The sequence below is a fragment of the Hemitrygon akajei genome, chromosome 10 (assembly GCF_048418815.1).
Source record: "Hemitrygon akajei chromosome 10, sHemAka1.3, whole genome shotgun sequence".
NCBI lineage: Eukaryota > Metazoa > Chordata > Chondrichthyes > Myliobatiformes > Dasyatidae > Hemitrygon > Hemitrygon akajei.
The window spans coordinates 76291113-76305314 of record NC_133133.1 but is presented as its reverse complement, the minus strand read 5'-3'; the positions used below and the strand labels follow the sequence as shown (position 1 = coordinate 76305314).

Sequence of the window (14202 nt, the reverse complement as noted above, 5' to 3'; positions counted from 1 at the left end):
TGCCGACCACCCCTGTCGGCTTCTTTTAAACTCTCTCTCCCTCTACACAATCCGGTGTCTCCCCAGGACTGGTTCCACTTGCTTCTTTCAAAACCTCTATGCAATCCGGTGTCCCACTCACTTCTGAAAGAACCTGGTGGTGTGGGACCCAAGGCTTTTACAGCCCCTCCTGAAGGCAGCAACAAGAAGAGAGCATGGCCTGCATGGTGGAAGTCCCTGATGATGGATGCTGCTTTCTTGTGGCAGCGCTCCTTGTAGATGTGCCCATGGTAGGGAGGGCTTTTCCTGTGACGGACTGGGCTGTGTTCACCACTTTATGTAGGATTTTCTGTTCTTCGGCATTGGTGTTTCCATACCAGGCCATGATGCAACCAATCAGGATATTTTCCACTGGGCGTCTATAGACATTTGACATGCTGAATCTATGCAAATGTCTAAGAAAGTAGAGGCACTGTTGTACCTTTTTGTAAGAAAGTTAAAGTTACCAGCCCTCACCGTCTCTGATCTCCTAATAAGGACTGGCTCATGGACCTCTGGTTTCATTTTCCTGTAGTCAACAATCAGCTCTTTTGTTTTGCTGATGTTGAGTGAGAGTTTGTTCTTGCTGCACCATTCGACCAGATTTTCAATCTCCCACCTGAATGCCAATTCATCACCACCTTTGATTCAGCCAACAACACTCGTGTCTCCAGCAAACTTAAATATGGCACTGGAGCTGTGCTTAGCCTGGCGACCTGTCCAAGCAATTGGAGAGTGTTCTATTACTTGAGCCCTGTAGATGGTGCAAAGGTTTAGGGGTGTTTGGAGTTAGAAGCAGGATTCCAGCCTCTGACCTGTTCTTGTAGACGCACTGTGGATGTGGCTAATTCAATGAAGTTAAAGGTGAGTTTGTCCCAGCAGAAGTTGAGGAGATGCACAGAGATTGCATGGTAAGGAGATTGAGAGGATTGTGTGAGAAAGAGTGGAAGGCTATGGGGAGACCAAGTAGTGGAGAATGGGCAAGTGGGCAATGCTGGCAAAGGCTTGCCTTCCTTAAGAAAGGAAGTGTATCAAACACATTCTTCAAAAACCAGGGTTGGCAGTGCTGATTGTTGGAGGTTTGAGGACTCACAACCATTCACTGCAGGCTGGTGAAGGATGCATGCCAATGGAGTCAGAGAGCTGGGCAGAGACTTTCCATTAGTGGAGTGCTCATGGTACCACACGCCAGCCGACCAGTGAGAGATGTTCCAGAGGGAGGGAGGATCTGCACTGGGCAGTGTAGGTCCAGGAGATCACTCGGACAACTGCACAATGGGAGCACTCGCAATCTCAGGCAGCAGAGGGGAAGCTCAGTGTCACCCAGCGCATCTTGCCCTCCCTACCCCTCTCAGCTTTTCGCAGGGATCTTTCCCTCCGCGACTACCTGGTCCACACGTCCCTCCCCACAGAACTCCCACCCGGCACTTATCCCTGTAAGCGCAAATGCTACACCTGTCCCCACACCTCCCCCCTTACCACCATTCCAGGCCCCAGACAGTCCTTCCAGGTGAGGCAACACTTCACCTGTGTGTCTGCCGGAATTGTCTATTGCATCCGGTGCGGCCTCCTCTACATCGGCGAGACCCGACACAGACTGGGGGACCGCTTCATCGAGCACCTCCGCTCCGTCTGCCACAATAGACAGGACCTCCCGGCTGCCACCCACTTCAACTCTGCCTCTCATTCCCATCTAGATATGTCCATACATGGCCTCCTCTACTGCCATGATGAGGCCAAACTCAGGTTGGAGGAGCAACACCTCATCTACCGTCTGGGTAGCCTCCAGCCTGGTGGTATGAACATTGAATTCTCCAATTTCTGGTAATTCCCTCCCCCTCCCCCTTCCCCTATCCCAGGTCCCTCTCTGCCTCTCTCCCCTTTCAACTTTCTGCTTCTTTATCTCTACAGTTCTTTCATGCTTATCCCCTCCCCCTCCCCCCTTTATCTTTCCTCTGATTGGTTTTCCACCTGGTGCCTCTAGCCCTTCCCCCTCCCCTATCTCTATTACTGGGCTTCGGCCCTCTCTTCCCCCCATTCCTGATTAAGGGTCTCGGACCGAAACGTTGGCTACTCTTTTCTCACAGATGCTGCCTGACCTGCTGAGTTCTTCCAGCGTTGTGTACGTATCCTTTGATCCACAGCATCTGCAGTTGTATTTTTGTTGATTTGAGCTCATGGTCAGTCTGGAGTATCCGGTGTCGCTCCACTGGGAAGCTGGACAGGGAATGTCTCAGCACAGGGTAATGGGAGGTAACCTCAGCTGGGTTTGGCAAGTTTAATCCTGTTGTAGAGGAGGGGTCTGAGGGAGTCCTGGAAAGGAGTTCAGGGCCAAGGAGGTGCTTGTTGTTAACAGAGTTATGAAATGGCTTGAATCAACTGCAGAGTGAATGTGTGCCTTCAGGGAGGGGTGTGTTGTGGAAGACATGAGGACCTGAAGCTCCACTGTTTCCTGTGGAGAACTTACAGTGGCCATGGTTTCCCTGATATTGGCATAGCTGGGACATGACAAGTGAGGCTAAAAGCAGTCACAGCAGAACTGTGAGCATTGGAAGTACAGGGAGAGACGAAGAGTCTGAAAACTCCACAAAACTCTAGCAGAGAAAGACAGTGTAAGCGGATTCACTGAGAGAAAGTATACGACATCGTCTGAAAATCAAGGCACAAGGAAGAGTTTGTAATTTAAGGAAAGATTGGTACTGAATTCAATTATGTTTAGCTAAACCTCTAACTGTGTTTGTACCTGTCCTTGGGAGTCATTAATTGATTCTATAATTTTCCATGTGCAAGTAATTAATTGATGGTACAGTTTATCATAAATAACCATTTCATAGATTTATTAAAGGGATGCAATAAGTTGAACTTACACTTCACATTGAAGACAAAGTGTCAAATTGTTTGACAAAGAGTAAAAATGGAAATGAGATCTGAAAAGATGATTGTAGCCATGGTTGAAGAGATGATATATTGGAGATGAGGAAACTGATCAACAGATATTGACGGGATTACAGAATCTACCTCCCATCCCTCAGCTTACTAGCCCACCTCTGAGTGTGTGTGATGCGGATATGGAGCATGGAATAGTAGACACTCTGGAGATTTAAACCTCATGAATATCCCGTTGCCGGATGATCTTGTATGTCAACCAATAAAAAATGTTAAAAATCAGGAAAGTGACTGGGAAAACAGCTCGGGAGATTTTGTCAATCCTCTTCGCCCTGTCCACAAATCTCTGTCGGATGGACTCTGTGTCCCTCGGTCGGGGCTGCGCAGATTGAAATAGGCTTGTCCCCTCCAGCTCTGTTCCATCTTTCACATGCACACAGTGTCCCAGGCCATAGCCCCGGAAGAAGAAGCGGTTTTCCTCCTGCACGTCAGCAACCTGCCGTTTCAGAAGAAAGCAAGGATATCCGTCAGGAGATGAGAGACAGCACACCTCCGCAATCAGTGGTGAGCGAACACACACACGTGCTCAGGAAGACCTCTCCCTGCAAGTCATTTAGCCCAAGCATACTTCTCTCTACGACAGGACAGTTATTTCCCAGTCCTCTGGGTCTCTCACTTTTGCCCTCTTATCCTCCTTAAGTAGTCAATACTGGTGTTCACTCTTTCTTTGTAAGTTAGGCATGGTCCCCACCCGCATCCTCATCCACTCACAATCCATCTACTCACAGAACACTCACCCTCACCCACATCCCAAACCTCAATTCATCCTCCTCCAATACTAACCTACCTCACTACCCCCTTCCGCAATACATCCACCCTCCCACATCACTTTCAGCCATCACCCAGAGCTTCTCCAATCTCCACTCACCAACCATACATCCACTGCAAGCCCACGTTGATAGCAGGCCTATTCAGGGAACTACATAGTCTTGGTGCACCATAATCTGTACAGTGTCTAACGTCTTCCAGGATGTCCTCCATCCATCCAGATATGTCCAGACCATATGTTCAATCAGCTGTGGAAAGGAGAGCGTATCTGCCTTTGTACAGGTCACAGACACGACATAAAATTACCTTGAAGCCCAGGCTGCAGAACTGGTTTGCAGTCCCGAATATTGGTTCCCGGCTCTTTGGATCATCCTCAGGCCTTAATGAGTCTCTTCTTTCTGCCTGGTTAACCAACCCATCATGCACGTGGCCCAGTGAAAAGAAAAGCAGAGGAGGTGAGGATGAGGGAGAGTGACTGACATCCCTCATTACAACCAGCAATGGCACATTTCCAGGCAAAGCAGGGTTGTGCTGCAAGAAATACAAGCCTGCTGACTTAACTACAAAAAAACAGGAGATGGGCCAGTTCATGGGTACTTTGTGGGCCTGAGCCCTTCACTCACATCACCATGGGAGGATGTTTACAGACAGCTCTTGGGGCAAAGTTCATATGATGTGGGCTTGACTTTGGTGAGAAGAATTATGGCGTGTACAGTACCTGACACGTGTGCTCATGCACTCATAGTGTCACCATCATCTTGTGGTACAATTGAAGAACTCACTTCATGGCAGTTCATCACCAGAGCCTGATAGGTTGTGTTGCTTTGTCAGTCTCACAGATACACCAGTTTGTGATTAATTCCCTGTGCCTTTCACCCAAAGTTGCTGCATCTGCTCATCAATTGTCCATTATTGATCACCAATGGATTATTCATAAAAAAAAGCATTGATCACTCATTGATCAACTATTAATCACTCACTGATTGTTTACTCATTGCCTCTTATTGATCAGCCATTGATCCCAATTGTCTGTTCATTGAAACCATTGATTGATTGTCATTGACTCCCTATTGATCACTTGTTCAGCAATTCTTGATTACCCATAATTGATTACACATCGATCAAACAAAACTTATTCATAGATCAATCATTTATTGCTTGTTATTGATCCCTGACTGATAACTCATTAATTGCCAAATAATTACTGATTGTTAACCAATTACTGATTGCTCAATTGGCTAATTTCAGCAATAAATAGCACAAGTAGTTATTAGATGTACTAATAATTAATGATAGCTAATGATAGATTTGCTCATAAATCATAACTGCAGAGTTTTATTTGTTCAGGCTGCAAATAAAAATGTTAACTTTTAGTTTATTCCCTGTATTGTTCAACAAATCGAGTTACTGTTTCAGATTGACAACCATCGCCCAGACCAGGTTGTTGACCTGAAACATTAGTGCTGTTTCTCTCTCCGCACATCCTGATTGACTTGTTGAGTGTTTTCAGCTTTCACTATTTTTGTTTTCAATTGCGAGCTCCAATATATCAGGTTTTGGATCACAGACATGAGGTGTGGTCATACCAATGTTCTGAGTAAATTTAAAACATTTCTATTACTGTTCAATTAATTCCTCCTGAAATTAGTAGCAGGCCTTTGTTTACTTATCTGATAAGATAATTGATGAGTGTCTGTTGGAGATTCTCCAGGATATTGCCTGGATTGGAAGACTTTAGCTGTGAGGAGTGAGTGGACAAGCTGTGTTTGTTTTCCCTGGAGTGAAGGAGGCTGTGGGGTGACCTTATAGAGATAGGTAAAGTTATGAGAGGCATGGATAGGTAGATAGTCAGAATTATTTTTTCCCTTGTTTGTGGTATTAAAAACAAAAGGTCATAGGTTTAGATGAGAGGAAGGATGCTTAAAGCAGATCTGGAGGGCAAGTTTCTTACAAAAGTGGTTGATATCTGGAATGAACTGCCAGAAGAGGTGATGGACTCAAATGCAATCACCTTTAAGAGTTATTTGAATAGGCAAGGCATTGAAGGGTGTATTCCTAAAGAGGGAAGCTGGGATTATGGTAGTTTGGCATGGTATATTGGGCCAAAGAACCTGTTTCCATGTTGTACAACTCTGTGGCTCTATGATAATCTGTTTAGTTTGTGTCTTTGTGCCCCTAAATCCCTTTGGTGTTGTAAGGATCTTCCTGTCTTGGTTGTACACAACTCTCCTATTTGTCTGTCAGAGAGTAATTGTTCACCTTTTTACCATCGGCAGGCACGCTCTGGGTTTATTGACCTATTGAAGTCACTATAAGAGAGTAGGTGCTGAGGGTTGAACAGCAGAGTGAACCTGAGAAACTTCAACCAGATTTAGATGGAAGGTTGAGACTTACAGCCACTTGTGATTGCTCCTTCTTCCGTAGCCTTATGAAGTCCTTGTGCTGTCGAGACACAAAATTGACTGCGGCGTATTCAAGTAAGGCAGCAAAAACGTACAGGAGACACACGGCCATCCAAATGTCGATGGCTTTGACGTAAGAGACCTGTTGGGTGAAAGGTGATCATTACCTCCGGGTCAAGCTGGTTGAATGAACCATGGGAAAAGGCAAAGGAAGCAGTGAGCACTCAGTGCAGCCAGGATTTACACTGATCTGCAGCTCGGTAGTCGTATGTGGGTCAAGACATGGGAGATGTGGGGCTGCTTTTCCAGTCATTCGACAGTTCGTTCTTCATATTCTAATCAACTGCAGGATGGTGAACCAGAAATGCTAGTTATTTTTCTCCTTTCCATAGTCTGAGGGCATAGAGGAAAATTATAAAAGCCCTGCCTCTCCCCAGCTTGTATCATGACTGAGTTTGAAGCTAGAGTGGGATTGGATCACCTTCTGCTAAATGACATATTGTAGTGTCTATCCTCTCAATCCTGAGAAGCATGGGGATACTCAGAACTGGTGCGAATGCCCCATCTTCTCATCCTCCCAAAACACAATGGGTTTCTTCACCTGTAGCTTCTCCTGAATTCCCCATTCTATTATCTCATACCCGTGGCTCTCTGTTTTGTATTCCTGTAACATTTTCTACCCTACCAACCCCTTTAGCAGTCTGGAAGACATCCTCTGACTCATTCCAAGGTCTTGTTTAGTCTGTCCTAATGTGTGTAGGTAGAGGAGCTAGAGACTTTGGAGTATTCAAAATTAACAACCTAAAATAATCATTGGATTGGGCAAACGAGAGATCTGTTGGAACTGGTGGATGTACTTGTGGAGTACAGCACAGAAACAGGCCTGTCAGATGTCCATGCTGACTTTTGTGTCCACCTACACTGATCCCATTGGCTCACATTAGCCCTGTGTCCCTCACGACCCTCTGAGTAAAGAAGCTCCCCTTCAAGTTCCCCATAAACATTTCACCTTTCACCCATAACCCATGACCTCGAGTTGTAGTCTCATCCAACCTCAGTGGAAAAAAGCCTGCTTGCATTTTCCCCTATCTATACCTTCCATAATTTTATTTACCACCCCTCAGTGCCCAACCGCTTATCATATAAGACCTACTCTGGTTGGTCTTCGCCAAGTGCAACACCTCACACTTGCCTGCATTAAGTTCTATCTGGTCCAGATAAGTGGAATTCATACAGGCACCCAAATGGACAACGACAGAAGGATATGTTCCTAATGCAGGCAAATAGGATTAAAGTAGATGGGTCAAAGGACTGTCATGGAGGTGATGGGCTGAAGGGCCTGCATTGTGTGATTCAATGACTATGATAAGTGGTATGGTTGATCTCAGCGGAGATGAGCTGACCTTTGGCAGTGAGGCCCTGGAGCCTGAGCTCTGCGTCGTCATGGTGAGGACAGTGGTGATGCCCAGTCCAACCCGGGCCGGAACAGCATCCATATTAATCCAGAAAGACACCCAGGACAGGATGACGATGAGCAGGCTGGGAATGTACATCTGGATGAGGTAATAGCCCATCTGTCTCTCCAAGTGGAACTTCACTTCAATGCAGGTAAACTTGCCTGTGTCAGACAAAGAGGGACAGAGAGAGATTACAGCTCACACCACACACAGCTCATTACGTAGGCAATCATTAATATCCCGGGCCAAGGGATTGGCCAAGACTCCAGCCCCCAGAAATCGTCCACCTGGGAAACCAAGATCAGCAATGAGAGCATCACCACAGATCGGCCATGATTCAGGGGGGAATCAGGCTAGAAGGGCCGAGTGGCTGCTTGCTGATGAGGTTCCCAAGCCTCTTACTGTAGAGTTCCTTTTCACCTGGAAATGGAGCCGAGCGGAATTGTTCCCTCTGCGTCCCTTTCATCCTGGTGTGGCAGAGGGGCTGGGGGTCGTGCGGGGTAGGGAGTAGGGTTGGGTGGGGCTGGTGAGGAAGCTGGGGTGTGAGTGAGGATGGTGATGTGGGTGGAAGGAGTGAGGAGCAGTAGGTGGGGGCAGTGAGGGTGGTAGTGGTGGGCTAGCTGGTAGTTAGTTATGTGGGTCAATTTGCTGGTGCTGGGGTTGAGGCAGGGGTGATGGTGGTTGTCGGTGGGGTAATGGTGGTGCTGAGCTGGAGTTGGTGGGATGGTAGCTTGTGGCTGGGGTATGGGATTCAAACAGAATGCATCCTAGTTTCTCAGCTCAGGGTGGAGTTACTCATGCAGGGACCAGTGACTCCCTCAATGAAAGGCCTTGAGATGGTCTAAGCGAGCCAGTCCCCCATTCCCACCTTTACTAAGAGTCGGATTTTCAATACTGTGGTCCTTTTGGCTGGTTGTTGAGGTTGAACAGTGCACAGCCAAATGAGAGAAGCCACCCGTGTAACAGCCCTGCAAACATTTGAAGCTCTTTTGTTGAGATGTCACTTTGGTCTGCGCATGATGTGATGATCTGACGACTTGATAATGCAATGATGGTAAAGCTTTACTGGGTGTATTGTATCTTACTTAATATATTGTTATGAAAAAACTTTATTTTTTAAAACAAGAAATATCCAGCTCAATTCTTAGACTACATTCTTGCCTTGAGGTATACAGTACACTTGGGTCATTAGTCAACAGGACCTAATCATCGATCAAATGGAAGATGCAGAAATTCATCATGTCTTGGGCACTGTGAACAGTTTTCTGGTCACTACATTAAGGGAAAAGTGTGATTGCTCTGAAGACTGACTGTGCCAGGCTAGGGAAAGTCGTAACTCTGAGGAAAAGATGGAGAGGTCAGGAAATAGGGAGGCCGAAAGGAGGTTCTACTGAGGTGTGTAAAGTGATGACAGGGTGGGATACAATAAATAGGAAGGACTTGGGAACTAGAGAATAGATTGAAAGCATTTGTGGAAGGATTAAGAGGGGAATGAGTAAAAGTTGTCCCGTGGAAGGTGATTAGGTGTTTGGAACTCTCTGCCTAAAAGGTTAACACAGGCAGAAATCCTCAGTGTACTGAGAAACTGAGAAGCCTCATGTGGGAAATTGGATTAGGGTTACCAACCCAGGAACAATGGGCCGAGTGGCCTACTATGATGTCAAAAGTTGTTCTTGCCCTGCCAGCTCTGCCAGTGAGTGTCAGCAGCCCCCTCACCTGTGTTGTAGGACTTTGTGCAGTAGCCAAGGTCTTTCTCATCGTTTAGGATGAATTGTGGGAGCGTTAAACCCTCAGCAACTTGAACAGACTCCTCCTCCAGCCATTGGAATATCAAATCGTTCATTGTGTAGCCAACTGCAGAGAGGCAGAATGAGATGCTAAAAACAACAGACAAGGAACGACTGGTGACGGTGGGACGAGGTGAGGTGAGATCAGTTAGCACACTGAGTTAAACACGTGGCTCATTTACTCACAGCTCTCCAGTTGCATGGCACACGTCTGAACATCCATGGGGAAATTCTTCAGATCCATGGGGCATGAGAGAACTAAGGTGAGCCTGGAGCGACAGAAGAATAGCATCAGGCTGGTTAGTCTGATGTGTTCTTGTTAATGGTTTAGCAGGGAGCAAGTCCCAGTGTTGGGGAATATTCCCGAGACTGAGTCCACACTACATCCAAGGCTGAGGGATCTGACCTTTTATACTATTCATATGACCATCTCCAGTATTTATTAGCCATCTCTAATTACCCTGACCGAGTAGCTTGCTAGCCCACATCGGAGTCTGGATTCACCCATACCTAGTTAGACTGGGTCAGGACAACAGATTTCTTTCCTTGAACCCAATCCACATTTCTACTCTCCATTAGTTTTGTGATCATCATTATTCATGACCTAGTATAAAATGCTTAACTCAATTTAAATTCTTCAGCTTCTATGATAGGACTTGAACACATGTCCACTAGCCTAACTACCCCAGTAGGTAGCACTCCTGGGAGAACCTCCCCTCTGCACTGTATTAGCCTGACTAAAATGACTGAAAGTAAGACCTGGTTGATTCAGAATGAAATCGCCACACGTAAGGCAGCCTTGAAATAGCTGATGATGGAGTTGGGTTCCAATGTTGAATGCACAGTGCACAGCTCACTAGCATGTTGCTTGGATTAGAGGGCATGTGCTTTAAGGAGAACTTGGATAAACCATGGTTGTTTTACATGGAGAGGTGGAGGGTGAGGGGAAACTTGACAGAAGTTTATAAAGTTATGAGAGACAGAGAGTAGACAGTTGGTATTTTTATCCTAGGAGCAAAATGTCTTACAATAAAAGGCACGCATTTAAGTTGAGAGGGGCAAAGTTCAAAGGAGAAATTTTTCACACAGAGAGTGGTGGGAGCCTGGAATGTACTGTGAATGTTGATGGTGAAGCCATTGGCATAAGAGGCTCTTAGACAGGTTCATACAGAGAATGGAGCGAGATGATCTTGAGCAGGCAGAAGGGATTAGTTATCATTAGCTTAATTAGTTGGACGAGACATCATAGGTTGAAGAGTTTTTCTGTGCTGTACTCATCTACGTTCTGTTCTATAAAGAACATGAATTGGTATCAGAGAGTCAATATTGTTTAAACACCCGGCATTAATCTCTCTGTCTCCTGCACATGGCACTCAGTATTGGTCTCCCACTCTGAGAATAACTGACTACTGGAGAGCGGCCAGTTAGTGAGTGGGCCAGTGAAGAAGTGGAGCTTTGAGGCTTTGGCTCGAGAGGCTTCGGCGAGAAGAGGCGGAAGATGAGCCTGCTCCCAGTGAGGTAAGGCCGGGTAAGTTTCTTTAATTAATTTAATTAACTTAGGAGTTGGTAATGGAGGCAGTAGATAGGGCAGTCGAGTGCTCTGTATACAGTATATGGGAAGTCAGGAACAGCACAATTGTCCCTGATGACTACACCTGTAAAAGGTGCATCCAGCTGCAGCTCCTGTCAAACTGAGGTAGGGAACTGGAGCTGGAGCTAGATGAACTTCGGCTCATTGGGGAGGCAGAGACAGTAATAGATCAGAGATTCAGGGAGACAGTCACCCCTAAAAGTCAGGAGACAGGTAGTTGGGTGACTGTTAGGAGAGGGAAGGGGAATAAACAGAAAGAGCAGAGACCCCTGTGGCCATTCCCATCAACAATAAGTATACTGCTTTGGATACTATTGGTGGGGACGACCTACCAGGGACAAGTTGAAGTGTTGTGTCTCTGGCACCGAGACTGGACCCTCAGCTTAGAAGGGAAGGAGGGAAAAGAGGAGAGCAGCAGGGATAGGGGATTTGATAGTTAGGGGGACAGGTAAGAGGTTCTGTGGGAGAAATCAAGAATCCTGGATGGTCTGTTATCTCCCTGGTGCCAGGGTCCGCAACATCTCCTATTGAGTTCTCGGTATTCTCAGGAGAGAGGGTGAGCAGCCAGATGTCATGGTCCACATGGGGACCAATGACATAGATAGGAGTAGGGATGATGTCCTGAAGAAGGAATATAGGAAGTTAGGAAAGAAGTTAAAAAGCAGGACCTCAAGGGTGGTAATCTCGGGATTGCTGCCTGTGCCACGAGACAGAGAGGGTAGGAACAGGAAATGGTGGCAGTTGAATGTGTGGCTGAAGAGTTGGTGCAGGGGGTAGGGGTTCAGATTTTGGGATCATTGGGAACTCTTCTGGGGACGGTCTGACCTATACAAAAAGAATGGACTGCATCTGAACTGGAAAGGGTCCAATATCCTGGCGGGCAGGTTTACTAGAGCTGTTGGGGAGGGTTTAAGCTAGTTTGGCAGGGGGGTGGGAATCAGAATGTGAGTGCAGAGATTAGGGTAGAAGGACAAGGGCATGATGCTATGTGTTCTGAGTTGGTGAGGAAGGACAGGCAGGGGACAAAACATAAATGTAGCCAGTTAGAGGGGTTGAAATATGTCTATTTCAATGCTAGGAGTATTAGGAATACAGGGGATGAACTTAGAGCTTGGATTAGCACGTGGAACTACGATGTCGTGGCTGTTACTGAAACTTGGCTAGAGGAAGGGCAGGATTGGCTGATGCAGGTACCAGGGTTTAAGTGTTTTAAAAGGAATAGGGTGGTAGGTAGAACGGGGGGGGGGGGGGTGGGCGGGAAGTAGCATTACTGGTCAGGGATGGTATCACGGCTATAGAAAGGGAGGACGCTGCAGAGGGAGTGTCCACGGAGTCAGTCTGGGTGGAAGTCAGAAATAGGAAGGGATCAATCACTGTGCTGGGAGTAGTCTATAGGCCCCCAAATAGCCCTCGGGACACCGAGGAGCAGATAAGCAGGCAGATTTTAGAATGGTGCAGGAAATACAGGGTTGTAGTTATGGGTGATTTCAACTTCCCTCATATTGACTGGCACCTCCTAACTGCAAGGGGGATAGATGGGGCTGAGTTTGTCAGGTGTGTTCAAGAAGGATTCCTGACACAGTATGTGGACCGGCCGACGAGAGGAGAGGCCATACTGGATCTAGTTCTGGGTAATGAACCTGGTCAGGTGACAGACCTCTTGGTGGGGGAGCATTTTGGTGAGAGTGACCACAACTCCCTTAGCTTCAGCATAGCTATGGGAAAGGATAAAAACAGACAAAATGGGAAAGTGCTTACCTGGGGAAGGGCTAACTATGAAGGGATGAGGCAGGAACTAGCGAGAGTAAATTGGAAACAGATATTCAAAGGGGAAAGCACAGAAGTAATGTGGGAGAAGTTTAGGGATCACTTGTGCGTCGACAGTACTTCTCCCTATAGATGCTGCCTGGCCTGCTGCATTCCACCAGCATTTTGTGTGTGTGCTGGACTCAGGAAAGGTTTGTCTCACTGAGACAAGGAAAAAATGGTAGGAAAAGGGAACCGTGGCTGACAAAACACGCGAGGCAACTCGTCAAGAGGAAAAAGGAAGCATATGTTAGATATAGGAAGCAGGAGGGGCTCATGAGAAATATAAAGCAACATGTGCCTGGAGGCAGGGGAGGTTGGGGAGGTCCTAAATGAATATTTTGCTACAGTATTCAAAAGTGAGAAGGTACCTTGATCAGGGTGAGGTCGAAATAGAACAGGCCTGTTTGCTGGACAATGTGGAGATTAAGGACGAAGAAATGTTTGATCTTCTTAAAAACATCAAGATTGCGAAGTCCCCAGGGCCGAACGTGACATACCCCAGGTTGCTGTGGGAAGTGAGAGAAGAGATCGCTGGAGCAGTAGCTATGATCTTTGAATTCTCTTTGGCTGCATGGGAGGTGCCGGAGGATTGGAGAATGGCAAATGTAGTTCCCTTGTTTAAAAAAGGTAATAGGGAGAATCCTGGGAACTGTAGACTGGTGGGTCTTGTGTCGGTGGTCTGCAAACTATTGAAAAGGATTCTTAAGAATAGGGTCTACGAGCATTTGGAGAAGTACTGATTACTCAAGGATAGTCAACATGGCTTTGTGAAGGGAAGATCGTGCCTCACAAGCCTAATTGAGTTTTTTGAAGAGGTAGCAAAAGAAATTAATGAGGGTAGGGCGGTAGATGTGGTCTACATGGATTTTAGCAAGGCATTTGACAAGGTCCCCCATGAGAGACTCATCCAGAAAGTCATGAGGCATGGGATCAGTGGAACTTTGGCTGTTTGGATAAAAAATTGGCTTACAGGAAGAAAGCAGAGGGTAGTAGTGGAAGGAAAGTATTCTGCCTGGAGGTCGGTGACTAGTGGAGTGCCACAAAGATCTGTCCTGGGACCCCCGCTCTTTATGATTTTTATAAATGACCTGGATGTAGAGGCGGAAGGATGGGTGAGTAAATTTGCAGGTGACACGAAGATTGGAGGAGTTGTGGATGTCGAAGGTTACAAGAGGATATAGACAAGATGTAGAGTTGGGCAGAAAAATGGCAGATGGAGTTCAATCCGAAAAAGTGTGAGGTGATGTATTTTGGAAGGACAAACCAGAAGGCTGAGTACAGAGTTAATGGTCAGTTACTTAAGAGTGTGGATGAACAAAGGGACCTTGGGGTTCAAATCCATATATCCCTCAAGGTCACTGCACAGGTTGATAGGATAGTTAAGAAGGCCTATGGGATGCTAGGCTTCATTAATAGGTGGATTG

The 14202-nt window shown here is 46.5% G+C and overlaps 1 protein-coding gene across 4 annotated transcripts in view; it reads right to left on the bottom strand.

The window, feature by feature from the left end:
• Positions 1-2840: 2840 nt before the first annotated feature.
• glra4a (glycine receptor, alpha 4a) overlaps positions 2841-14202 on the bottom strand; it is a 34244-nt gene continuing 22882 nt past the window's right edge. For 3 of the 4 annotated variants that reach the window (XM_073057664.1, XM_073057666.1, XM_073057667.1), the window contains 6 exons: positions 9565-9647; positions 9308-9445; positions 7538-7752; positions 6127-6276; positions 4039-4134; positions 2841-3400 (listed from right to left, as the gene is read on the bottom strand). In XM_073057664.1, the coding sequence (XP_072913765.1) occupies positions 3119-3400; positions 4039-4134; positions 6127-6276; positions 7538-7752; positions 9308-9445; positions 9565-9647 (964 nt within the window). In that variant the 3' untranslated portion in view covers positions 2841-3118. The remainder of the gene's footprint in view (positions 3401-4038; positions 4135-6126; positions 6277-7537; positions 7753-9307; positions 9446-9564; positions 9648-14202) is intronic. The other variant, XM_073057665.1, reaches the window with a different exon arrangement.